The sequence below is a fragment of the Gopherus flavomarginatus genome, chromosome 3 (assembly GCF_025201925.1).
Source record: "Gopherus flavomarginatus isolate rGopFla2 chromosome 3, rGopFla2.mat.asm, whole genome shotgun sequence".
In the NCBI taxonomy this organism is placed as follows: domain Eukaryota; kingdom Metazoa; phylum Chordata; order Testudines; family Testudinidae; genus Gopherus; species Gopherus flavomarginatus.
Window position 1 is genome coordinate 287023642 of NC_066619.1, and position 27305 is coordinate 287050946.

Here is a 27305-nt window from a genome sequence, read left to right on the forward strand (position 1 = left end):
CCCACATCTGTGCCCTAAAGTTCAGAGTGAGAGAGGAGCCTTGACAGGCCCTACTGACACGGGGCCGTGGTGCTGGTCCGTACCCGGCTGCCGGTCGGTGGACGGAACGCTGGGCCGGGGCTGTTTGCATTAGCAATGCTCCAGGAGCTGGGCACAGAGCGCCCGACAGCACTGGGGTTCCCTCCCGCTCCGTTTGTGTAGGAGCCAGGCTGGGCTGCCTGCCATTGACCGAGGCTCTGTCCCCTCGGGCGGCAGAGTGGGGGGGCGGGGGTGGACCCAAAGGAGAGGTGATTGCATCTGTTTGGATTAATCAGCTAAGCTGTGAAGCAAACAGGGCTGCCTCCCCCTCCCCCTGGCCTGCCAGCCCATCCTCCCTAGCCAGCTGTTGGGGGTGTGGGGCAGGTGGAGGTGGGCTGGGGAGGGTCAGTGATTGGGGGTGTTTGTCTCTGGGTGGAAGCGGGGGTTGTAGGGAGGCTGGGGGCAGGGGGTTAGGCGGCTCATTGAGTGACAGGTATGCTATAGGGTCAGCTACTGGGAAGGGGGGGGTGCACACTTGGAGGGCTGGGGAGGGCTGCGCAGTGCCTGGGGGAGGGGGCAGGGTAGGGACTAGCCAAGCGGCTGGGAAAGGCCGTTGTTGCTGGAAGCAGGTTACGTCAGATGGGTGCCCCTCCATGCCAGCAACACACCATGGCTTCATCGCTTTGTGGAAAGCTGACATATTTGGGGTGCATTGCGTAATACACCAAGAAGTGCTCGGCCCTAAACCTGACAAGGGAGACAGGCTGAAACCTGTAATGGACCACGTGGCGCAGATTGTTCACTTCCATACGTGCTCGCCCCCTGCGTCACCGTCCTGGTGGGGAACTTGTGGACCAAATTGAAACAGAAGATGGAGACCTCATCACGCCCACTGAAGTGCAGTGGTTACACCGTGGTTGAAGTCCTGGGTTGTTCCCTGACATCTCTACCAGAAATCCAACTGGTTCTTGCTCAGAAATCTCAAACGTACCAGAGTTAGAAGATGAAAACTGGATTTTGGATGTGGCTTTTCTCGTCGACATCACTGGTCACCTGAACGTGTTGAATGAGTCATTGCAGGGGGAAAAAAATCACCTCTTGCCCACACTAATTGCTAGTGTCAGAAAATTCATGCTACACCTGCAGTTAATGTCAACTCAGTTACCTCCATGTGACTACACTCTCTGCCCACATTTGAAAAAAAAAACGCTAGACAAACACTGATCAAGGAACTGAATCTGATCTGTCAGTTCACAGACAAGCGCTGGCTGCACTGGCAGAGTGTTTCGACAACCGCTTTTCTTCTCAGAGAGCTCTGAAGTCCTGCCTCTCAGTGCTCTCAGATCCATTTGCGTTTGATCTGGGCAAATGTGGAGTAGCATGGCAGAGCTCTGGGGGGATAAAAAGAAGTTTGAGGAGGAATTAATTCATGGCCGTGCCCTGGATGAAGATGAAATTAACTAGCTAAAGAGGAAAGGTTTATGAGAAGGGTGGTTGAATACCCCGGTCTAGTTCTCCAGCACGGCATTGCAAAGCTGATGTCAATCTTTGGCACAACATACCCAGGCGAGCAGACGTTTTCTGCTCTGGGACACATGAAATGCAGCAGCCTAACAGATGGAAACCTCAGTGCTGAATTGCCAAACGCCTGCACAGCCCTTACTTCTAACCTGAGCAAGCGTGCGGCGGCCTAGCCAGCACAATTCACACTGAGCATGAGGTAGGTAAGCGTCAATAGTTCTTTTAAGTAGTGGAGATTGGTGACAGTTCTATTAAGATACGAACGATTAAGCATTTCTATAACCCGTTATGAAATATTCAGTGTGGCTTAAATGTATTTAATCTTATTCATGGGGTCACGGTTAATGCACGTGCCCGATTTCAATCTTGTGGGCCACTGAGATGACGGAGGGCCGCTCATGCAGCCCACTCACTAGCCTAGGTTGCCCATCACTGGGCCAGAGGGACCCAGAGCTGCTGTTACCTGGTGGTTCCTGGGAGGAGGAGTGGGGGGAGCTCACACTGACTTGCTTCCAGCCGCTCAGCTGAACGGAACCCGACTCTTCCAGCCCTTCCTCCACCAGGTCCTCTCCAGGCCTGCCCCACGCCTCACACCAGCCTCGGCCAGGGGCACATGGGCAGAAAGGCCGTTCTCGCTTTGCCAGGCTCGGTGCCAGAGGGCCTAGGAAGGGCCCCACCCCCTTCCCCTGCAGGTACAAAGCACCTGTTCCCCCACCCTGGCTCATTGCCACAGGCAGCTGCTGAAATTCACACTTTCCTTTGGGCTGAAGCTCAGCAGGAACCTCCTGCCCCCACTTTGGTTCATGCAGGCGAGGGGCAGTGCACCCACATGTGCCAGAGCCCCATGCTGTACGTGAACGAGGACACACAATGGCCACAGCACATTTACAGGGGGCCAGGCAGGAGTGGTTGGAGAAGGGCTCCAGTTCATGAGCCCCCCCCAGGCCCAACCAGCTCCTCCCAGGGTCAAAGGGTGAGGCAGTGCCTCATGGGGAGAGAGCTCTTTCAGCCAGCTGTGGGGTGGGGGCAGGAGCGGTGCCAGGGTTTCTGGCACCCTAGGCAGAATTCGGGGAGTGGCATTTTGTGCGCTCCCCACGGGGCGCGCGGGAGCTTCCGCTCCCATCGCGCCGCCGAAGGCCCCTCCGCCGAAATGCCGCAGGCGACAGCGGCAGTCACTGAGCTGCTCAATTGCCTGCCGCTGTTTTCTGCAGCATGTCGGCAGAAGATTCTTCTTCGGCGGCGTGACGGGAGTGGAACCGGAAGCTCCCGTGCGCCCCTGGGGAGTGCACAAATGCCGCCCCCCCCGAATCCTGGCGCCCTAGGTGACCGCCTAGGGTCGCCTAACGGAAGCGCCGGCCCTGGGTGGGGGTGAGGCCTGTCTGGGGCAGTGTTGCTAGACAGATGCACCATTAGCCCCCCACAGCCAGAAGCTTCTGGAATTGGGTGTGATAGTTCTGGGTGTGCCCAACAGGGTCCCATAACCAGACGCAGACTCCAGCAGGGCAGGTGCTTTGCAAAAGGCCCTGGTGGGCTGGGTGAAGCCCAGCCTAGGAACGGACAGCAGGAGCTTCTCAGGGCTGGGATCGAGGGATCAGAGGCCAGAAGGGGAATCAGGGATGGAACAGGGGGTTGAGGCACGGGAAGGGGGCCAGAGTGCAGGCTCCAAGCAGAGGTTAGCTAAGGCAGCTCCCAAAAGCAGCGTCATATTCCGCCGCTCTGGCTCCTATGCGGAGGTGCGGCCAGGAGGCTCCAGGCCCTGCCCAATCTGCAGCTGCCGCCCCCAGCCAACGGGAGCTGCAGAGCTGGCACTTCAGGCATGGACAGCACATGGAGCCCCCTGGCTGCCCTGATGCCTAGGACCCAGAGAGGGGACATGCCCCTGCTTGCAGGAGCCATGCAAAGCCAAGACAGGTAGGGAACCTGCCTTAGCCCTGCTGCCTGTACTAATGGCCGGAACCACCAGGGTCCCTTTTCGACTGGGCGTTCCAGTCAAAAACTGGACACTTGGCAACCCTACTCAGCCAATTGTAGAGATTTGGGTATCAAAGACTAACAGACTCACCCTAACCCTAACCTTTTGGGAACTCATAGACTCAACGTCTGGAAGGGACCTCAAGAGGTCATCGAGTCCAGTCCCATGCCCTCATGGCAGGACCAAATACTGTCTAAACTCTGCATTTCTTTTCACAGGGTTGCTGTGGGGATCGGCTTGTTTTGATTTCATTTGTTTTCTTTCTCGGTGGATCACTGCAGATAATGGATGTTGATCATAAAGCAGCCATGTTATGGTGTAAAAATGAAGTTAAGTTTTTGTCATAAGATTTTATAAAGTTGGTAGCTAAGTTCATTCCCTTGGTTCTTTTGTGGACATGAATGTGGGGAAGTTAGCCCTGTGCAATCCTTGCTGGAAATCCTCAGGGACAATTCCGGGGCTCTGGCTGTGTTTCTAGGGGAGTTGGGGGGGTTAGGAACTGGAGAAGGGCAGTGAATTCTAGCCCACCCAAAGGTTACACCAGGCTCTCCACCAGGGGCCGTGAAGTGCCCAGAAAGGAGCAGCTCTAATGCCTTGTTATCCTTCCGGATTCTTCCCATTCCCAGCAGCAGCCCCACGGTGGGGGGCTAGAGGAGGCAGGGGGTTAGGCCACACACTGCCAGCTGGACAGCCCCATAGCCCACCCCACAGCTGGGGCAGTATGGAAAACTTCCTGCCGTTTTCAGCCTTGCATCAGGGCCCGGTAGAGCCGAGCTCCAGCCGCGCTAGGGGCTGTACCAACACACCGGGAGGGTTGAGCCCATCTGACAAGGCAGAGGACGGGGTGGTCAGGGGGTAACTTGCTCATGGCCCCGGCAGCTGGAACACAGGGCCCCTGAAGCCCAGTCCAAGCCCCCAGCACCTCACCTTGGCTCAGCCCAGAGGTGGAAGGGCCATTGTGGGGCATGGAATGGGAGCAACGTACCACAGCCCATTCAGTCCCGAGCCTCGCTGCAGCGCTGCCGGAGGAGGGGGGGCTAGGAGCCCCTGTTAAGAGCTGGATGTGGCCCACCAAGGCCTGCCAAGGGCCAAACTGCCCTGCCAGAGCCCGCGGGGTAGGTCACCCTGAGCCCGATTAAGGGAAAGGGCCATTCAGCCTTCCTCCTGCACACATGGAGCTCCCCCAAGGCCTCAGCAGAGTCTGAACCCAGCAGCCTGGCTGCATGAGCTAAGGGAGTAACTCCAGCAGCAGGATGCAGTAGTAGGCTGTTATCTAATCGGCCAGCCACTGGGGGAAGGAGAAATAGACAACAGCCTCCACTCAGTCAAAGCTTTATTAAAACATCAACAAAACACACAAGAACACTTGCCGTGAACAGCTTTTCCTGTTCAATAACCACTGTGCCCACAGCAGGGCCCCTCCCCCCCGGCCCTGCGGGCAGATGGCTGGGAAGGGACTCAATCACAGTTATGCCGGTGCAACCTGATCAGCTCAGGGCAGCTGAGCACAGGCCTAGGCCTGGGCCCACGAGCCAGGCTGGGGCTAGGAGGTTTTACTGCAGCAAGCCACCAAGGGCTCTGCCCCACAGCCTGCCAGTGTAAAGCAATGTCAGAGCAGCATGACCCCCCACACCCCCAGCAAGGGGAACAGGGGGCTGTAGTGCAGACCTACCTCGTGAAATAACACCCCAGCGAGGGTGCTGAAAACATCAACGATTAAGAAACATGAACTAGGCCTAAGAGCCCCACGGAGAGCGGGCGAGGCCGTTGGCTCCCTGCCCGCCCCATCTGGGCAGGTGTGTAAGAGCAGCAGCTGGGGATGGGGAAATTGCACTCAGAGCTGGGGAGAGACTCAGACCGCACAGCCAGACCTCCTCGGCAGACGGCTGGCGCTCAGCGCCTCCCTCACACGGCTGCCAATCCCCACCGGCTCCAGCACCTGGCAGGATGGGGCTGCCGCCACCCCCATGGGCCTGGCCTATGGAGTGCTTCCTGCGGCGGTGCCCAGGGCCTTAGTTCTGAGCCACACGGCGCTGGCAGATCACAGCCCCTTCTCTCCAGGCCTCCGCAGCCCTCTGCCCCCACCCCAAATACTACACGTAATAACTCAGCCAGCTGCCTCCTGCCAGGGCACCCTCTGCCAGCCACGCACATGGAGACAGCCAAGCCCACCCTGCCCAAGTCTCTTCAGAGCCGGAGCCAAGCCCTTTGCAGGGAGCTCACCTGCCCACCCATGAGGGGCACACGCCCAGCTCTGCCAGGGGGCAGGGCCCCTCAGTAGCAGCTGTAGTGGGGCCTGTTGTAGGGGGGCCCAGACCTCCACCTCACCGGCTGCCGCCTCATGATGAAGCCGTGGGAGTGCCCACCGCGGCCTCTCCTGGTTGGGCTGTGGGGGTACGGAGGGAGGCTGGGCGCTGGGTTTCCCGAGAAGCCGGGGAAGGGTCCTGGGGCCGGCAGAGCGTGCGGTGCGTCCCAGAAAGCTTGAAAGCTGCTGCCAGGACCTAGGGTGAGAAACAGGGGGAACCACACAGATGAGAGAGGGTCAAGTGCCTGGCGATTGGGCCCAGCCAGTCCCGGCACCCGGGCCCCTCAGAGCAACACCCCTGAGCAAACACTAATCCTCCACACAATCCTTCAGCTGCAGCTCTCCCAGAGCTTCATCGGCTGGAGCCTGGGCTGAAATGCAGCCAGCTCCTAGGTGCAGCCGGTGGGTGTTTACACCATGGAATGACAGCTCAGGCCGGCAGGAAGGGCTGCAGAACCGCACAGGTCGACGGGGCGGGGCAGAAGAGGTGGTTACTTTGTCAGAGTTGGGCCAGGAGCCCAGGACAATTCTTGAAACCAGGTGGGGGAGGTAATGTCCTTAATTGGACCAACCTCTGGTGGGGAGTGAGACAAGCATTGGACCCACCCAGAGAGGTCTGGGCCGGGGGCTCAGAGGGTGGAACAGCCTGGTGAGGGTCAGGAGTTAACTTGTTTCAAGGGACCACTCAAGATAAAGTGGCCTGTTAACACCTCTCCAGTCATGGGGGTGGGGGGGAGGAGGGGAGAATAAGAGGGAAGAAAACAAAAAAAGGTAGAGGAGGGGGTGGGCGGGGGGAGGGGGGGTTAGTGGGTTAACAGGGCACTTCATCTCCAATGGTGCCTGGAAAGGTGTTAACTAGCTCTCCTAAACAACAGTGGGGAGGCTCCGAGTCCGTCCACACAGGGGATAACACCCGCTCAGGCTGCGGGGCTGGAAAATGGCAGTGTAGACATCCGGGCTTTGGCCACAACCCTGCAAGTGGGCAGAGTCCCAGTCCCCAGCCCGAGCCTGACCATCTACACTGCGATTTTTAGCCCCACAGTCTGAGCCCTGCAAGCCACAGTTGGCTGACCGAGGCCAGCTGCAAACGTGCCCTCGGAGCCGCCGTCCCAGACCGGAGGAACAGCTCTGTGTAGTCAAACACTTCTCTCTCTCCCCCCACCAGAAGCTGGTCCAATGACAGACGTTACAGGAATGGGAGCTGCAGGGTGGGAGGTAATTCACCGAGACGTCACATCTGGGCCAGCCCCTGCTCTGCACTGGGGACCGCGCTGACAGGGGGAAGAGTGCCCCCTACTGAATCCCCTGGGATATACATCCTCCATGCAGGGGGCATGGCTAGGACTGGAGGATCTATGGGTCAGCCCGCCTGGCTCAGCAGTTCTGCCCACCCCAACCCCAGGAGTTCTGACACATGGTTATTCAGGAGAGGCCAGGCCCAGCTCCAGCACTTTTCCTGTCCGAGCCGGGCTGAGGGGAGCCAGGGGACCTGTGCAGAAGGGGCATGGGAGGAACAAGTGTGACACTGAGGTCTCAACAGATGCTGCCCACCTGCCTGCTTCCTGGGCTGCCGACTCCCCTCCTCGCTCGGTAAGATCCTGAACCATGCAGCGGGGGGGGCGGGGGAGGAGGAGCGGAAGGAGGCCAGCAGGGACCAGGAGTCCAGAACAGGCCAGAGAAGATCGAAGGCTCACAGGTGAGCGTGAGAAGCAGCACAGGGCAGGAAGGCAGCAGCAGACCCATAAAGACGAGGAGCGGTTTGGGCAGTGGGAGAGCAGCCGGGGCAGAGATACACGGTCACAGCCATAAGGAACATGGGAACTGCCGCATCGGATCAGACCGACGGCCCAGCCCAGGCGGCCAGTGACCAGCTGCTTCACAGGCAGGTACAAGAGATCCTAGAAGGTCCAACTATGAACCTGCCCCCCAGGGGCATTTCCTCCCAGTTGCGGGTGAGTCAGAGCTGGCTCGGACCCCCCTCTAACCCGCTGGAGCGTAACTGCAGCGATTCTGTACGTACCAGGTCCAGTCACCTCTGCAATGCTACTAAGCTCTTGGCCTGAGACACGTCATGTGGCAGAGAGTCCCACAGGTCAGTCACTTTCTAGTTTATTGAGCGGCCTCCCGGTTCTAGGGTTAGGCTGCAGCCGGACAGACGAGGAAGGAGCAGGGCTCGGAGAGGTGACAGCAGTGGGAATGGAGAGGAAAGGTCAGATTGTGCAGAGATCACAGAGGAGACAGGCAGGGCGGAGCAGCCACCTGCAGAGGAGGCAGCAGAGAGAGAGGTGTCCAGACCAGACTGAACAGGAGCAGGCAGAGAGATTGAGGCAGGAAGTCGTGAGTGCCAGAGGCCCCCCCAGGTGAGAATCCCCCGGGGCCAGGCGCATCAAGAGCGTGGGACCCAGGACCTACCCTCCGCACTGTAGCCGGGGCAGTTGTCAAAGCTGATGTATCCGGAGAGGGGCGTGCCAGGCCCTGCATGGCTGGGGAGGAAGGGGGAGTCTTCCTGGAAAACAGGATCCTTGGAGGGGCAGCAGAAGTCGAAGGCGGGCCAGGGTGGAGGGGGCGGCGGGCAGGCGCTGGGCTGGGGCGTCCAGGACAGGCGGCTGTTGTCCCACTCGGACCCTGCAGAGTGAGAGACATTCCTGAGCGTGGTGCCTGGGACGGTCACGGCAGCAGAGCCGGGCAGAAGGGTTGAGAGCCTTTGCCAAGGACAAGGACTCCAATCTGGGGGGCCGCGCAGGGAGAAGGAGCCATTCGAGACAAGGGCCAAGTTTGGGTCAGCTCCTTCCTTGCAGGCTGGCAACTCCGAGCCTGCTCCAGCCCCCTGCAGTTCTGGGGGGCCGCAGCCTCTGGGGACGGCATCCTTGGGATGTGCCAGATTTCAGAGGCGCCAGCAACGCGTTGGCCATGCCCGCCCCATGCTGGCTCTTGGCAGCACTGTGCCCAAGCCCCACTGGCACGACTTGGGTGCAGTGGGTGGCATTAGAGACCATGGGGTAGGGGGGCTGAGAAGAGCTAGGGGCTACCGCCATCCCCTCCCCCCCCCGCCCATAGGGGCCTCGTCAGCATCAGGGCATGGCCATGGGCACACACTGACACGTGTGGGGAAGGTGCCCACCCCCCACTCGGCAGCACAGCGCTCAGCCAGCTCCCCTTGGGGGGGCCACGGGCTGTCAGCAGCAGGAGAGAGGCGACCAAAGCCAGACACTGGCTGAGGAGGGGGCTGGGAGCGGCCATCAGGCTACCCCCTAAGCAGACGGGGGTCCCTTCTCCAGCCGCCTCCCCCGCGCGATTGCCTAACCTGAGGAAGTGCCCACAGTCCCTGCCCACCACCACCAAGATCTTTACCCCAGGGGCAGGGTGGAGCAGCGTGGGGCGCCGGGCAGGGGGTGGGCTGCGAGCCCCACTCCAGAGCATTTGCCTGAAAGCAACCTGAAGAAAGGAAAAAGCGGATCCATCAGCAGCATGGTCACCTCCCACAGCCCCTCCCCCATCTCCCACCCCCTCTTGCCACAGCACACCCACCCCCACTCCCTCCTCCCCACTCCCACCCTCCCACTGCATGCCCACCCCTCCTATTCCCACCAGCAGCAAGTGCCACCCTCAAGGGATGATCCACACTGGTGTGCCCGTCATCATGACGTCTGGGCACTGTCAGCCCTCCTCTCTCACTCACCGTCCTGGGGTCTCTTCTCCGGGATCTCGACGCCCCAGGCGTCGGCCACATGGGCCAGCAGCAGGTGGGTGACCCGGCGGTGGACGGCCCGGTTCCAGTGGACGCCGTCCCCGCTGCGGTGGTGCGCCTCGAAGCGGAAGTAGTAGTGCAGGTCCAGCACGTCGAAGTGGTGGCTGCTGGCCAGGACGGCCCCGTAGAAGTTGCCCTCAATCACTTTGTGGGGCAGCTTCTTGCCTTGGTGCTGCAGCTGGAGGCAGAGCAAGGAGCCATCAAGCCAGGCCAGCAGGGCTCCCACCGACGGGGCGGGTGGGAGGGGGGACCTGGCCCCACGAGAAGACCTCGCTCCTGGGGACGGTCCAAGACAGCAGGATGGCCTGGCAAGACATAGCCATTCCTGGGGGTGCGGGGCCCCTTTGCTAACAGCCGCAGGCAGGGACAGGGAACACCAATGCCAGCTGGAGTGCTGGGGCCGAGCCCAGAGCTCCCACCCCCGTCCAGCCTGCTGCCTAGCACGGGGGGCAGCCCAGCTGGGGGCTTTTCCTGCCTGGGCCTGTTTAGTTTTAACCCCTTGGGGCCTGCCTGTCAGTGCAGGCTGAGGCTCGGGAACGAGGGAGGAAGAAGAGAACACTCACCGGAGCAGGCTGTTTCCAGGTAGCCAGGGGCAAGGAGAATGGTCAAAGTTAATGGTAGCTTAGGTACAAGTGATCATGACTTGATCACAGTTATAAGGAGCAAACAGAATAAAGTCCAGGCCAGTAACAAGTCTTTGGTGGCTGAATAGGGCCAATTTCAGTGAAAACCAATAGGAGGCAAATCAGCCGAGAGGAAGAATTGAATCAGGAGAATGGGAATGATCACTGGGGGGGAACTGCTTAAGAATTAGATGCCCCAAAAGCGACAATCAAGGAAGAAGGACGTGCTGGTTAAATAACTGACCTGGGTTTAGAGTGGAAGTGAAGACAGCTAGAAAACAAAATTAAAAAATAATCTGTAACAAATGGAAGAAAAGGGAAATTGATTAAAAAAAAAAAGAACATAAATCAAAAGATAGGAATTGTAGAAAACTGATAAGCCAAGCGACACAATGAGAAATCTGTGGCCAGCAGAGTTAAGAACAGTAAAAAGGAGTTTTTTAAATATTAGGAACAAAAAGAATCTTAACAATGGTATTGGTCCATTATTAGATGGAAGTGGTATTAAGCAGAATAATGCAGAAAAGGCAAACGTTCAATAAACATTTCTAGTCTGTATACGGGGCAGGACGGGGGAAAACACAGGATATAAAGTTAGGTATTTTTAAATCAGCAGGTCTAGATAACTTGCATCCAAGAGTTTTAAAGGAGCTGACTGAGGCACTTGCTGAACCGTTAATACTGATTTTTAGTAAGTCCTGGAACGTTGGGGAAGTTCCAGAAGAAAGCCACTGTTGTGCCAATATTTAAAAAGGTTAACAGGATGACCCAAGTAATTACAGGCCTGTCAGTCTGACATCGATCCCACGTAAGATAGTGGAGTAGTTGACAAGGGACTTCCATTAATTGCATTATCTTTTTAATTCTTTATCAACTCAACATAGGATCGATTTTCCAGTAACCCATCAAATTAACTTGATCTCTTTGATGAGATACCAAGTTTCATTAATAAAAGTAATAGAGTTGATGTAATATACTTAGAATTCTCCAGAATGTTTGATTTGATGCCGCACAAAATCTTGATTAAAAAATTAGAACAATATAAAATTAACATGGCACATTAAATGGATTAAAAACTGGTTAACTGATCGGTCTCAACATGTAATTGTAAATGGGGAATCCTCATCCCTACGGGATCGGTTCTTGGCCCTACTCTATTTAACATTTTTATCAATGAACTGAAAGAAAACAAAAATATTCATCGAGAAAGTTTGCAGCCAGCACAACAATTGGGGGAGTGGGAAATAATGCCGAGGAGAGGTCACTGATCCAGAGCAATCTGGTTCACGTAGCCAACTGGACAAAAGTAAACAGTGTGTGTTTTAATACGGCTAAATATCAATGTGTACCTCTAGGAGCAAAGAACGCAGGCCAGGGGATTCGATCCAGTGCCTCTGAAAACCACCTGGGGGCTGTGGTGGCTAATCAGCGGAACAGGAGTTCCCAGTGCCATGCTCTGGCCAAAGAGTGAATGTGATCATGGGATGCATGAACAGAGGAATCTCAAATAGGAACTGAGAGGTGATTTTCCCTCTGTATCTGGCACTGGGGCGACCATTGCTGGGATTCCTGTGCTCAGTTCTGGTGCCCACAATTCAGGACGGATGTGAATAAATTGGAGAGGGGTCAGAGAAGAGCCAGGAGAATGGTTAAAAGGTTAGAAAACCTGGGGGGGAATTTCTCTGGCCTGTGCCAGACAAGCCAGACTAAATGATCTAAAATCCCTTCTAGCCTTAAGCTCCAGGAACCTGTGTCTCGGAGATTTCAGAGTAGGAAGCGAATCATGAGAGCTGACAAGGCCTGTTTCCATACAGTCCCATTGCACCAGAGCAAAGGCCCAGCCAGTACGAGGCAGAGCCAGGCTGAAGGGAACCCCTCACCCCCCCAGGAGCACTCTCGGCTGCAGGAGGCAGCGGGGTAACTTTGGAGCTGTGACTAGGATGTCAGACAAGGCCTGTCCCAGGAGGGTGCCCTGTGGGGAGCTGGGTGACCGGAGGAGTGTGCCCATGTGTACTGGGAGCGATGCAACAGCGGGTACCGGCCCCCATAGCAGTGGTAGGGCAGCCATGGGCTGGTTCTGCCCCTGGACTCAGCACCTTATTCCAGTCCCAGTCCCAGCCGTACATCCCCCAGAGCACCCCCAGTGAGCAGCACCGGGGCCCAGGACGAAGCTGCAGTTTGCTTTACCTCTGGGATGAGGAAGCCCCCAATGATTTTGTGGCCCACGGGCATCGTCATGTTCCACACCAGGAGGCAGGTATGGGGCAGCACCTTGTCCAGCCGGTTGAAGGCCTTCTCCAGATTCACCCGGTACTGCTTCATGGACTTGGAGCCGTACCTGCAGAGGCGGCAGAGCAGACAGAAGTCATGGCCCTCAGGACAGACGCTGGCTAGGATCCATTTGGCCCCCATGAGGAGCGGCACTGGAGCCTGCTGGCCAGCTGCTCTGCAGAAACGGCTCCCCACAGCAGCAACAGCTCATGCCCGTTTCTACAGGCCAGGCTGGCCAGGAAGGCGGTTGGCAGGAAGGGGAGGCTGCCCCACCATCCCCCAGCATGGGACATGGAGTTTGCAGGGCGAGGGGGAAGCAGACAGTGAGACACCGCCTCCACACCCCCGAGCAGAGCAGCGCGAGTGGCACCCCTAGGTGCTCAGAGGCCGTGGGCCTGGGCGACAGCCAGGGCAGGATGCACACGCAGGACCAGGTGCCCTCCTCTTGGGCAGGGGGCAGCCCCGTCACTGGTGCTGGCCGAGCCAACGCCCTCCTGGCTCCTCACGGGGCCTGCACAGATCTCTCAGACTGGACTGGACTAAGTAACGCTGCTGGCTGCACACGCACAAGCAGGACGGAGCCCGGCTGGCCCCACGGAGTGAAAAGCGGGAACGTCTGTGTCTGTGGGGCAGGCTCCTTGTATGGACGGGACAGAGGAGCTGAGTCAGGAGAGGCTGGTTTGACCCTGCTGCTCTGTCCAAGCAGAACCGCACTGTAACCCCTGACCTGCCACAGCCAGGCCCCTGAAGGGCCACAGCACCCACCACAGCCAGGCCCCTGGAGGGCCACAGTTCCCTTTTCAGATCTGGTCACCTCCCACAATGAGAGTTTCAATGAACCAGCTGCTATGCGCCTACATGCCCAGCGCTGCCTTCGGCTGGACTGATTCAGAACTGCTGATCTGTGTGTCACAGGCCCCGTACTGCCAGCGGAGAGTCTCCTTAGGAGAGTCTCCTTTAGCTGCACTGGCCAGGCTCTGGCAGCCAAAGGGGCTAAGTTCTCTCCCTGAGGGTGCTGCGTAGCCCCGTGTGATGCCGCAGAGGCCCGAATTACCCTGCCAGGACAGGGGGGCAGCGGGTACCTGCTCACGTCCCATAAGCAGGAGTTGATGATGACGACGTCGGGCTGGGGCCCAGCCTGGAAGTCAGCCAGGATGCTCTCCATGTAGTCGGAGTAGATGCGAGTGACGAAGTAGAAGCGCACCAGGTGGTGGGCCGTGCGGTACTGCCGCACCTCCTTGTAGTTGGTGCCATTGGTCATCTCGCCCCTCATGCCGCCTTCCACCAGGCAGTCGTTCTCGAAGCTCAGCTCCCCCTGGCAGAGACAAGACGCAGAGAGCCCTCACTGGCATGGCCCCCGAACCCTCCTATTGCCTGCAACGAGAGCCCTGCCCGGATACAAACTCTACAGCACAGCAGCATGTTGGGCCACCGCTTGCAGGAGCCAGCGCCCTGCACGGGCAGCTCCTCCAGCGTGGCTGTACCACCCCCAGCCTGCCCACTGGGACAGGCACCAGCTCACCAGCAGCTGTCCCTGGTCGCACGGGTGTGTGCGAGCTGCTTGCATGCACTAGCGCAGCCAGGGACAGCAGCGGGTGAGCCTGGTGCCTGCCCCAGTGGGCAGGGCTGGAGATGGGGCTGGGGGTGGTACAGCCGCATAGGAGGAACTGCACACGCAGGGCGCTGGCTCCTGTGAGCGGCAGCCCGACATGCTGCTGCTTTCACTGCTCCGTAGAGCCCTGCAGCTCCGCAGATAACCCACATCCGCGGATATAAAGTCTGTACGTGTGCAGGGCTCTACCCACAATGGAGCGCTGCCCTCTCGTGGCCGCTGTCTGGCTAGCACCCTCAGAGGTCGTCCTCTGTCCGTCCCAGCCCAGAGAGCTGCACCCAGCTACCAAGCCAGTGCCTGCAGGAATCCCGTGAGCAAGGGAGCGACACGAGAGCCCTCCTGGGCACAGAGGAGCTGACCTGCCCCAGGACACAGCACACCAGGGCAAGGCCTGGGATTGGGTCCCAGAGCCCCAGTTCCAGCCCAGTGCTGTCTAACCACAAGGCCTGGACCCAATACCCGAGCCCCACGGGTCCCCAGCCCCTTCTCAAGGCCTCACCCCAGCACCGTGGGACATCACCACTTTCACTCTCCCTCTGGATGGCTGCAGTGTCTGAGCCCCAGCCAGGGGCACGGAGAACAGTGGGACACTGCTTTCCAAACACCGGCCAGCAGGGGGTGCTCAGGTGGCAAGACATCCCCCTTCCTGTGGCACCACAGCTGGCAGGAGGAGTGGAGGGGGGTGCACCAGGCCCAGGACTGTTTTGCTTATTCAGCTGGGTTTCAAAGCCTCCCACCGGAAACAAGAAACCATCCTCCCCGCCAAGCAACATGGCTCCTAGATGACACAGCTGGCCCACACCCAACAAGCTGTAGCTGCTTCCTCTATTGCTCAGCCGGGCCTGGAGCCAGGAGCATGCACTCTGCATGCCTTTGGGAGAGCACCAGCTTGTCCGGCTACTGGCCACCAGATTCGTTTTCTCCACTTCTCTTTATGCAGCAGCAGCCGCCACCCAAACTGGTTCTGTCTCAGCTGGGAGCACACACCAGAGCTGACTGCACCAGAAGCGACGGCGGGCGCAAGGCCCAGCAGGGGGCACCCATGGGCACGGAGGCCCAGATTGGATAAGTGCCCCAGGGAAATGGCAGCCGGGTGTGATTGAGTTCCCCAGGCCTGTGGGACAGAGATTGGCTGCTCTGGATTCACAGGCACAGCACCTTGGCTTTCAGCTGGGACTGGCTGAGGAGAGCATCCTTCTGCAAAAGCAGCACCAGGTCCTTGTAAACCGATCGCTGGACTGCAAGGGAAAAATAGAGACAGAGATAGCCCAGGGAGCGCCCGTCTCCAGCGGAGCAACATCTTCGCCTCTTGGGCACTAATGCAAGAACCAGCCCCGGGGCTCATTCGGGGCAGGGTGGAAGAGGCTCTTGCTCAGAATCGGGCGTGTCTGCACTGGCCAGGAGTGCGTGGCAGGCTGCGGCCGGGTGAGCAGATGTCAGGAATGAGACGACGTGCCAGCTGCCGTGCTGGGGGTGGGCAGGGCAGTCATGCTGCACGGACTCTGGGGGTGCCAGGGCAGTGCTGTGGAGCGGAGACATGGGTCCAGCTCACCCAGCGTAGGGAACACCCCAGCTTCAATTACGGAGTGGGGCCAGAACAACAAGGCAGCCAGAGGGAAGTCAGAGAAATCCACTTTTCTCCTTGCTGGGCTCCAACTCCGCGCCCCCAGCACCAGGAGGCGAGTCCAGAGGCCTGGCTGCCCTTTGCCTGTACCCAGCCAGAACGGCCAAGAAAGGGGGTTACCCCACGCAGCCGCTCTGTCTGTGCAAGCCAGGGCAAGACCATGGTTGCTGGCGAGGCAGAGAGCCTCGCTGGCGCTGCAGGGGGCTTGCAGTCTGGCACGCAGGAAAACCCCGTTGGGACTTAGAGCCAAAGACAGCTCTGTTCTACCATGGCCGAGAGGGGTCAAGGGAACCCACTCCCCACGCTGGGGGGCTCCAGCATTCCCTTAGGCTGACTCACCGGAATCCCCCACAATCACCACAAACTTGTTGTGCAGCAGTTGCTGGACTTCCTGCGTGAAAAAAGTGACCATGGCTCCTGCAGGCGGCAGCTCCTCAGCAAGAAAAGACCTGCTCAGGAGAGAAGAGAGAGGAGACTGAAGCCTGCATCCTCCTCCATGCATGCTAGGAATGGCCTCCGCACCTCCCAGAAAAAACACACGGGCTGCCCGTGCGCTGCCCTCAGCACAGGGAGGCCAAACACAGAGCTGTCGGCCAAGATCAGGTGCAGCGCCAACAGGAAGCACAACAGCAGCTGTTGGGTTCAAGATTTGTGTAACTCTGACGTGTATTTAGGTCACGCTTCCCCAAAACCCTTTGTACTTCTGCTAAGAGAAAAATGTATGGACCATCCTTCCAGCATGCTTTGCACTTGGGCCAAGGGAGCAGGTAAACTGCAGGTGACCCCTCTTCCTGGTACCCGTAGAAACAATCAGGGATGAGGTAGGTGTTATGTGGAGGCTTCACAAACCGCACGCTGGGCCAGGGTGCTGCATGACACGGCTGGCTGGGACAGAAATGGCAGAGCGACAGGGTAAAATGTTTGGTCTCGTTGAAGCCTGGCCCTTATACCTGGTACCAAGGGAGACCTAGCACAGGACGCCTCTAAGTTTGGCTGACTTGTGGAAAACGTCTTTCAAAACAAGATACAAAACGGGCAAGAACAGGTCTGGAAACCGTAGGGTCCATCGTGAAAGTTGTAACAAACCAAGGCCTGAGTAAAGACAAGACATCAGCCCATCGTTCCAGAGCAGGTTCCAGTTTGCTCTGCAGATGGGCGAGTTAACCCTTGCCTGGCCGTACTGTGCTGAACCAGCTTTGTCTGCACTTCATTAACCCAAACCGAGCACTACCAGAGCCACACAAAGCGACTCCAGGCCCTGGGCACTGACCCAGCGCGGCCGGCCAGCCGGACCCAGGAGGGAGCGCAGAAAGGGAACTCGAGGTGCAGTCCATGTCTTGCCACTGGAGTGCTGCAGCTGCTGCTCCTTGCCGGGTGGGAGGCAGGGCGGAGACCAGGGGAACCCAGGCCGGGATTCGGAGTCAGGCTCTGCTTTTGCCCTGCACCGAGACACGCTGCATAGTGTGGGCCACCCCCTGGCACTGGGGCAAAGGATGAACCACGCACAGAGCCAGGGTGAACAGGGCCCTTAATTACCCAGCTACCCTGCCTGTTTTCCACCGGCTCCCCCACCCGTTCCGGGACAGCCCATTAGAACCCAGCCCGTTCTCTGGCCCGGGGCCAGGCGTTGGCAGCAGAAACCTCAAAGCCTGCATGGCCCAGCGTTCCTACCTCTGCACCACGGAGCACTGGGCCTGACGTGCAGACCCCGAACCACAGAGACCCCGACCGGCACCCACTGGGCCTGACGTGCAGACACTGAACCACACAAACCCCGATGGGCGCCGACTCAGCCCTGCCCCTGGAGGCCCGACGGGAAAGAACGAGCCTTTTGGCTCCGCTTTGCCCTGCGGCTTTTCCAAGGAGAGCCGTGAAGGGGGCGGGGGGCAGAGAAGCAGGGCTGTGCCCTTTCTGGCTCCTTTAGCCTGGAGTGAAGGTTTATACGACAGCGCCAGAGAGAAATCCAGGCTCCACTGTGCCAGGTGCTGTACAAAGAGGCAGGCCTGGCCCCCAGGAACGCCCAGCCTGAGCAAAGGGGGAGCGCGAGGGACTGCTCTGCAGATGGGAGCGGAGGGAGGGCCAAGGTCACAGGGGAGTCTGTGGACACACTGGAAACAGCCCAGCTCTGCTGAGGGCCAGAGCAGAGGCTGAGTTTGAGCCACACTGTGGCGCAGACACCCCCAGGGCTCTGACTGGAACAGGCTGCGCTGCCCACGGGCCCCAGAACTGCGTGGAGCCTGAACTTTGCCAGCACAGCTCCTGCGTTTCTCTCTCCCACCTCCCCCACATTCCTGGCTGACATCGCTATGCCAGCGAAAGCACTGCCCGGCCGCCCAGGCCCAGCCCGCCACGGCAGCCTCCCCCTCGGCAGGGCTTGTCTTGTTCCCGGGCGTAACTTTAACATTACAGCAGCCTGCCCTGTTTTCACGGGTGAGGGGTTACAGGACACTGACCCACCTGTGAATCCCCATCAACTGGGGGAAAGGGGGGTGGGATTCAGGCTGTTAACACCCGCTGCAGAGGATGAGAGCCCTTGGGACGAGTTCAGCAGCTCCTGCCCATTCTGGTCTCCATAGCCCCCCACACCTCCTGAGTCTCTCTCTGCAGGCTCCACTCCTGCTCTTTCCACGCCGTACGTGCTCCTTGCGTAGGGACACACTCACCTATGGGTACTGTTACACCGATGCAAGGCCCATCCACTGGTGTAACAATACTGAGATGTGTGGCTTGGTCCTCATCCCACCTGTGAGTAACTACACTGCTCAAAGCCCTTTTATCCTGGCAGGACGGCCTTAGCTCTGGGGCTGGGCTGCTTTCACCAGGCTGGCAGAGTTAGAGCCACTTGCGCACAGACAAGCACTAAGGTACAAAAAACAAAACAGGAGCAACAACTGTGCACAGCTTTCCGGCCTCTCTCCATTGCCGGGGCACACCCCCGGGGCGAAATACTGGCCTACCATGGCCCAGGGCAAAGCTCCCTTGGACTTCACTGGGGCCCGGATTTCTCCCCTCGTTTTTTTCCTTTGTAGGTTTAGTTTAGCAAAAGTTTGGGATGCTGCTCTTGTACCTGCCTTCCCACCACCACCACCTCCCCCCTCGGGGTAGACAGGGCCCTAACTGGGCACTTTTGATGGAGCAATTTCAACGTCGGAGAGAGAAAAGCTAAGAACTATGTTATTGCAACATTAAGCCTAAGTGAGGAAGCACAAGCATCCGGTTGCGACTAGACTGCATTGCAGCCCCAAGTGGGGGTTGTTACTCTCGGCCCACCCCAGGGCGGGGGGGTCTATACTGCAGTGGTCTGGATAGGGTCGGCACTAGATCAGCTACAGGTGAGAGGCGAGCAGGACACCACGCTGCCCTTTCTTTAACCATTATCATTATTAGCCAAGCAGGCAAACGCCTCCCCAGCAGGGCACATGACCAGAACTTGCAATACTTACCACATTCTCCATCCCAGATAGTTCCTAGGTGGTTGTCAGCAGGTTGATCACAGTTTTCCTGGCTAGGGCTTATCCCTTACAGTGGGTTACGCTGACAGGCCCTTGATTTCATGCGTCTTGGCCTCTTTTTCTTATCTAAGCTCCCACACCCATATCTCTGGGGGGGGTCACCATACTGTTAAATAGTTACCCATTTACCGCATTAGCTTTTGTCAATTGGTTGCCATGGTATTTCTGTAACATCCCCACTGTTGACACTTGTAACTTCTGGTTATACATATTACTTAGACTCTTCTTCAACTGTCAATAACCTTGTGGTGTCACACTTCCCATCAGTCAGCTCTCCAATAACTGCCCTTAATTTGTGGCTTCCTGTCACCTGCCCATCAGTTCCTCATACCAAACTAATCCTAAATCCTAATTAATTATGCTCAGCAAACTACCTTACAGAACATACGACTGGCCAGACTGAGTGAGACCAAAGGTCCATCTGGCCCAGTATCCTATCTGCTGACAGTGGTCAGTGCCTGGTGCCCCAGAGGGAATGAACAGAACAGGGAATCATCAAGTGATCCAGCCCCTGTCACCCACATGTCTTGGGAACGTGGCATCTCTCCTTGCATTACAGCATCAGTCAACCTTATCAGGAAGGCTACACCATCCTAGAGAGACAGCATCTTCTGTGCCTCTTTATTTGGCTGCACAGCTCCAGCTTACTGTGAAATGCCAGAGTCTATCCAAAGACATGTCCGTGAACTTGTCCATTGCAGGGCTGAGATGTGAACTGCCATACTAACAGGTTTGCATCATGTGAGACAGAAGCCCTCTCTAGCTCTCCGCCACCAGCCACAGCTTTCAGAAAAAGATCCCCAGTGTAGACAGGGCTAAACCAAGAGCAAGTGTTTCCATTAGCTTAAAGGCCACAAGTGGGACACAACAGCTATCTTTAGATCTCCGTGCCTCCAGGCAAGGGTCATTTGGGCTCATCCAAGATGGAAGAGGGTTTGGTTCCTTATGTTTTTAACCCCTGCTCTGAACTGGCACTAAAGCAGAGGAGAGCCCCTCAGGCCCGCAGTCAGCACCATCTCCTTCCTTCAGGCCCTTCACCCAGCCAGTCACCAACGCCAGGAAGTGCCCACCCAAGGTCACCACTGTGACCAGCTGTGAGGGTACCTGGAAGTACAGAGGAAAGCGAAGCAATTCTCTCCAGTGCCTCCAAGTTCCAGGGCAAACTGCGCTGGTGCAAGGAGAGAGCTGGGGCCTCTTGCTAGTAGGTTCAGCCCAGCAGCCCACAGGAAAGCAGCGCTTGGGCTGCACTAGGTGACCAGTCTCACGGGGCTAAAGGGACATCAATCAGAAAAACAAATCCCAGCTCTACCTGCAAACTTTCTGCCTGCTGCTGTTACAGAGGACCAACACGGAGCTCTCAGCTCAAAGCTAACAAAATAACCGCCGCTCCCCGGCCATGGCTCTGCTGAAGCAGCGTTCACCCGGGGGGGGGCTCCCATGGCCAGGGCCTGAGGTCACTAGAGGGGAGAGGAAAACAGGGGTATCCCCCCCCCACGCTTTGTGCTCCGTTGCGTGGGTCTGTCACACGGCACCAAGAGGGTGAAGTTGTCACCCAACATCGCAGGTGCGGCTGGGAGAGGAAGGGGAAGCTCGGGGGGAGCTCATCTTTTGGGGAGGGGGAAGGGGCTATTTCCAGCAGTGCCCCGTTCCCCCCGAGCCACGTGCTCTCAGCAGAGGGCGCAGCGCCTGTCCCAGCCCCTCCGGCGACCGGAGCCCAGCAAATACCTGGTCATTGGCCCGGCCAGAGCCCCGGAGAAGCAGCGCTGGGTGACCCCCGGCAGGGCGCCCCGGGGAGGGGTTTAGCACCCACTTAACAGCGCGGCGGGCAGCGAGTCTGGCCGGGGAGACGCCCCCTCCGCCTGCAGCCACCCGGGCACCTGGCCCCAAACAGCCCAGCCCGCGCTGCCGGGGGTGGGGGCGCGGGGAACCTCCCCGGGCTGGAGGGAAGCGCAGGCGGCGAGGTACCGCCGCTGTTCCCGGGAGCCCGGTCCCCTCGCCCGGCGCGACCGCGCTGCAGCCCCCGGGGCGAGCCGCGTTACCCCGCATCCACACCAGGCGGAGGGGTCAGGCCCGTGTCCCGCCCCGGTCCCTATACCTGCTCCCCGGCGCCGAGCCCGCCTGCCCGCGGGGCGCATGGCGGGGACCCAGCCCGGCCGTCCCGCGTCCTGCTCGGCTGCCTGCGTCTGGCTGGGCTCCCCTGCCCCCCCCTTCACTCTGCGCTTCCCTGCCCCGCCCCGCAGCGCCCCGCCCCGCCCCGCCTGGCCTGGGGAGGGGGGGACAGGCTGCTGCTGCTGCAGAGGAGAAGGCTCTCGGGCCAGCTGCTGTGCGGGGGGGGGGGGGGGGGTAAGGGGCTCAGAGATCAGCTGGAACGAGACCCCCCCTCCGGGGGGCTGGAAAGCCTGAGCAGGAGCCTGACAAGCGGGGCGGGGGAGGACACACAGCTGCGTCTCCCAGCGAGAGGGCGGGGCAGTGGGGGCTGGATGTCGGGGGGCTGCAGGCTGCACCCCCTGGCTGGAAGCGGTTTCCATCACATGCAGGGTTTGCAGTTTGGTTCCGTGGCTCTCAGCACCCCTCTATTCACGTTGTTCCAGCCCCCCTGGGTCAGCCCGTGTGGGGGCTTGGTGAGGTGGGGGTTTTACTAGGCCAGAGCAGCTGGAGGCAGGTTCCAGCCAAGGGGAGAGTCGGGACAGTGGGCAGTGCAGACAGGAGCCACCGACCCCTGAGCCAGCTAGTCCCTCTCCCCAGACTGGTACCTGTGCTCCAGAAAAGGGAAAGCCCCATTTCCCACCCCTCATAACCAGCCAGTTCCCACCCTGGGGCTGGATCAGAACCGACAGCCCCCAGAAAGACCGTGTCCCATTCCCTGCCCTTCACCCCCAACCAGCCAGTCTCCTGCCTCAGGGCTGGATGGGACCCAACACCCCCCAGAGGGGTAAGGCCCCCTGTCCCATTCCCACCCCATAACCAGCCAGTGCCCATCATGGGGCGGGATCAGAGCTGATGCCCCCAAGAGGGGGGAGGTCCCTTTCTCTGCCCCCTGAGACAGCCAGTGCCCTGCCCTGTGGCCAGATCAGAGCTGGTGCCCCCTAGAGAGGAAAGGCCCTGTGTCCCATTCCCACCCCCCATAACCAGCCAGATCCCCACCCTGGGGGCAGATCAGAGTCAGCATCCCCTAGAGGGGAAAGACCCTGTGTTCCATTCCCTACCACCCTAAGCCAGCATGTCCCCCTGCCTTGAGGACAGATTGGAGTCTGTGCCCTATAGAGAGGAACGGCCCCCTATCCCCTCCCTGCCCCTGAGCCAGTCAGTTTTGAAGCCAGATTAGAATGGGGCATTAGAAATTGTGAAAGGCCCCATATCCCATTCCACAGCCCAGCCCTGAATTTCTTTGTCCTTTGTTAAATAGAGGAGCAGATTCAGAGCCTACAGCTCCGAGGCTATTAGCCATGAGCCCAGCTGACCCAGAGCTGAGTGTGTGCCATGCCACCAGACTGCCTTAGCAAACAAAATCTCTTCATCAAAAGCACCCTGCTGTGCAGAAAGAGGTATAAATGCCCTCCATTCCCCTGCTCCTATTGTTTGTGAGATACATGGAGTGGAGAAAACCTTATCAGAGCTTCCAGTGCTGGTTGGCTGGGAAACAGAGACAATTCAAGGCCATCCAAAAATGAATCCAGATAGGACCCGCTAGGTCTGGGGTAATGTAGATTCACAGTAAGCGCACAAGCTGGCTGGAGAGAAAACACACACACACACACACACACATTATACTGTTTTGACCAGGGTGCCCACTGTTGGGGAACAATTGTCAAGACCCTAAAATAAAAAAAACCTCAAAATGCGATAGGTAAACTTACTACCAAGATTTCTTTTACTAATTTACAAGTGTGATGCTAGAACTTTAAGGAAAAGTCTCCTGAAAATCCATGTTTGAAAGCGATAAGAAATGTTGAGATTAAAGGGTTAGCGTTGTTGTGGAAAAGATGTCCACTCTGTTGATTTGGGTTAGACAAGCTGAGGCTCCTTTTATTGTTATAACAAGATTACAAGTATGCCTACAGAGAGAGACGGCGTAACCCCATGCAAGAGGTAGGTTGCTCTACCTTTACAATTTTTACCAAGCTTATAAAGGTTAGAACCACAAAACGTCACACATAAACATACCCATATTTGGGTTATATTGCTAACACTGCAAATTAATATTTACCGTATCTGGCATAAAATATTGCAAATCAGCAAGCTATTTCAATATGTTTCATGTGTTTTGGCAGTGATTGCGCTGGTCATTTTGTAACCCGTCCTTGTGGTTACCTTAAATAAGCAATATTTGCCACACTATACTTGCCTAAGTAAGCAATATTTGCCATACTATACTTGCCTAAAGCTGAGCTGGCACCCAAGGGACCCCATGTCCTCCTCCCAGTTCCTCTTTTGTCAGTGTTTCATACCCCATTTCTTCATGCCTAGTTTCTTCACACCCCAGTTTCTTTATGCCCCAGTGCTCAGTATGCTGATAAACAAATTGTTCTTATTTAGCATTGGTTTAGTTAAAGCCTGAGGCCTGCATATAGGGGCCTGTAAAAACAATTGCAAAGCTTATCTAACTATAAAACAATGGCAAAGCTTATCTAACGAGAAGGGGGTTATGTTCCCTATCAGCGTGTTCTCCATAACTTTCCCAGTCAAATAAAACTGAGTTCTGATAACAGAGACACTGAATGAGGATATTGAACTATAAAGATTGTTGACCTGAATTTTATGGGTTAGTTGTTATGGCTCCTCACTGATCGTATCCGACCAGAAGATTTATGGGTTCTTGTCCAATTCAGACTACAGGCTCCGAGAACTCAGAGTTCTATATCAGGAGTCCTTGGCAAAAACACTTACCCTGAGGACAATACCAAATTGACAAAAGCTTTATTGAGATTAACAAAAGAATAATAAATGCAATGAAACTTATAACTGTGAAACAGTAAAAGAATTCCAAAACTCCTGGTGGCAACATTCCTATTGTAAGTATCTTAACCTAACATACTCCGACCCTTCCTTGAGGACCCGGTAACGAGAGGTGAAGGACCACTCCTTACTCCTGGCAGGCCCAATTACACGACGGTGCTGGGTTCCCCAATGGTTAGGATTGTTGAGCTGATAGCGGGATGGACGATAGAATGATAGGTAGATAAAAAGAAAAGAAAAAGATCCCTCTGATATCTTTACATGGTATTTTATAGGATCCTGATGCTATGTGATTCAGGCCCAACCTATTATACCCAAATCTTATTTCCGTACCCAAAGAAATGTATGGGAACCCTTCTCCTGTAGGTTAGTGGATTATGACATTTGCTCTCTGCATATCAATAAGGATTATCTCACTCCAGAACCTGCCAGCCTAGGCTCTCTTGGCGACTTCCAGGTTTGTGGTGTGCCCTGCGGTTACCAACACCGGATAAGCTGTTCAGTGTTGTGTGTAGTTCCTCCCTTTGGTTCCCCAAAGTTCAGGGACCATTCCTATCTGTGCCAAAGGTTGCCAGTTTTCATGCTGGCTTACTCTTTATGGATCATACTTTTAGCTATTTGCTGATCTTACTGGATACAGGCCCGTAGGCTTCTTGCAGTTCAGCAAAACTTATTCTGTGTATAATTATTAGGGAACACATATCATCTGCCTCAACACATCCTAATGTCCTTGGAATTAATACTGATAAAATATAAGAGTCAGATATGAAATGGATTGATTCAGGAAGAGAAGCAGATTATTTGATACAGCTGGCTGGATTAGTAGGATAGAATAGCTAGCGAAATAGTCCTGTGGGCTACAAGATGAAGAATTGCTAAACGATAAAGTGAAGGATTTTCTTACTTTAATAGTCTCTAATTATGGAGAGTCCTTTCCAGCCACTGGAAATCTAACCCCACGTCTCCAATGACCCCTGGGTGCAGACTGCACTGTTCACTGCCCGGACCTTTGTGGATTCTGCGGCCCTCGGCCCTGGATTTCCCTGGCTGTGTGCCTGTCAGCATAGGGTCTCCGTTTGAAGCCAAGCAAAAACTCTGTGATGATTACTGCCCTTGTAAACAGTGCGATGCAACAGTTTAACTAGAAGATTCAGCTTTTATCCTTCCTGTGAACCTGGCCCTACTGTCCACAGGAAACAGATTCTGTGGCTGCTTAAAACTGTCAAGAGAAACAACTCTTCTAGTTCTAGGGAAATATGAGCTGCAGGAGGCACCAGCAAATCCCATAACCCAAAGGAATGGAAACAAGGGTTTGGAATGGTTCATTCCTCCCTATGGGATGTGGCGTCACTTGCTCTTTTAGAAGGTGTCTGCAGCTCGGCTCCCACAGGATCTCTGTAGCGGGGCAGTCACACTGCTCCGGCTAAGAAGGGGTTAAAAGCCAGCCCTTGGAGAGGGCCAGGACTGAGGGTATGGCTACACTTGAAACTTCAAAGAGAGCTCTCCCAGCGCTGCACGTACTCCACATCCCTTACGGGTGTAGCTTGCAGCGCTGGGAGCCAAGCTCCCAGCGCTGGGGCACTGTTTACACTGGCGCTTTACAGCGCTGTATCTTGCAGCGCTCAGGGTGGTATTTTTTTCACACCCCTGAGCGAGAAAGATGCAGCGCTGTAAAGCCCCAGTGTAGCCAAGGCCTGAGAGAGAAAACCCTGGGCTGATTGGGGAAACAGCCACAGCTGGGCCATGCCCCAATCAGGCTGCAGCTGGTCCTATAAAGGGGCTGCTAGGCTGAAATTCAAGCAGACTCCCTCTAGCTTCTGAGAGGGAGGGACCTGAGTAGGGGACCTGAGTGGAGCAGGGCTAGGGAAAGGCAGAGATGCTGGGGAGCTCCAGCCTGGAAAGCCCCAGGCTGAGGGCTAGCAGAAGGCCAACGGGTACTGGGGGTTACAGAGGCAGCAGGTCCCAACCCAACCTTGCCAGTGATGAGTGGCTGATACTGCAGTCTGCCCCAGGGCGCGGGGGCTAGATGATGACTTACAGTAGCCTATGACTGAGGTGAGGTGGGGATAGTGGGTGAGGGTTTCCCAGGGAGGGGAGACCCAGAGAGTGAGGGGCAGCACCCTGAGGAAGGGGGCACCGGATCTGGGAGGGACAGAGGTTGCGCCAAGGCTGGAAAAAGAGCTAATTCCCAGGACGCCAGCAGGAGGCGCTGCTAGGGTGAGTCTGTGCCTGATTACAATCTCATAGACTTTATGGCCAGAAGGAATCATCATGATCATCTATTCCAGTCTGACTTCCTGCACATCGCAGGCCACAGAACCTCACCCACCCACTCCTGTAACAGACCCCTGACATCTGGCTGAGTTACTAATACTCTCAAATCCCGAGTTACAGAGAATCCACCATTTACACTAGTTTAAACCTTCAAGTGATGCATGCCCCAGGTTGCGGCAGAGGAAAGCGAAAAAACCCCAGGGTCTCTGCCAATCTGATCTGGGGGAAAATTAAGAACATTAAAACAGCCAGCCTGGGTCAGACCAAAGGTCCATCTTGCCCAGTATCCTGTCTTCCGACGGTGGCCAGTGCCAGGTGCCCCAGAGGGAATGACCAGAACAGGGAATCATCAAGTGATCCATCCCCTGTCACCCATTCCCAGATTCTGGCAGACAGGGGCTAGGGACACCATACCTGCCCATCCTAACAGCCATTGACGGACCTATCCTCCATGAACTTATCTAGATCTTTTTTGAACTGTATTATAGTCTTGGCTGTCACAACATCCTCCGGCAAGGAGTTCCACAGGTTGACTGTGTGTTATGTGACGAAATGCTTCCTTTTTGTTGTTTTTCAACTTGCTGCCTATTAATTTCATTGGGTGATCCCTAGTTTGTGTGTTATGAGAAGGAGTAAATAACACTTCCTTATTTACTTTCTTCACACCAGTCATGATTGTATAGACCTCTATCATATCCCCCCCTTAGTCTCCTCTTTTCCAACCTGAAAAGTCCCAGTCTTATTAATCTCTCCTCATACGGAAGCCTCCATACCCCTAATCATTTTTGTTGTCTTTTCTGAACCTTTTCCAGTTCCAATATATCTTTTTTGAGATGGGGTGACCAGATCTACACACAGTATTCAAGATG

General features: G+C 56.6%; 1 protein-coding gene across 2 annotated transcripts; it reads right to left on the reverse strand.

Moving 5' to 3' along the window:
- Nucleotides 1-4831: 4831 nt before the first annotated feature.
- PCED1A (PC-esterase domain containing 1A) lies at nt 4832-21384 on the reverse strand. 2 transcript variants are annotated; one of them, XM_050944925.1, is made up of 9 exons: nt 21302-21384; nt 16034-16143; nt 15229-15308; nt 13541-13773; nt 12375-12525; nt 9496-9742; nt 9168-9251; nt 8229-8441; nt 4832-6012 (listed from the first exon to the last, which is right to left on the reverse strand). In XM_050944925.1, the coding sequence occupies exons 2-9, from the start codon at nt 16104-16106 to the stop codon at nt 5786-5788; spliced, it is 1308 nt and encodes a 435-aa protein (XP_050800882.1). In that variant the 5' UTR covers nt 16107-16143; nt 21302-21384; the 3' UTR covers nt 4832-5785. The 2 variants fall into 2 exon arrangements, with proteins under 2 accessions (XP_050800882.1, XP_050800881.1); XM_050944924.1 differs by lacking the exon at nt 21302-21384 and adding an exon at nt 19138-20928.
- Between the last annotated feature and the right edge of the window lie 5921 nt (nt 21385-27305).

Bases quoted from the DNA above. Each gene is read 5' to 3' on its own strand.
- PCED1A (XM_050944924.1), bottom strand. The intron at 13,774-15,228 runs GTGCTGTGCCTG...TGTCTCTGCCAG, and splicing joins AGTCCCAGCTGAAAGCCAAG to GGGGAGCTGAGCTTCGAGAA. The intron at 8,442-9,167 runs GTAAAGATCTTG...CTCACTCTGCAG, and splicing joins TGCTCCACCCTGCCCCTGGG to GGTCCGAGTGGGACAACAGC.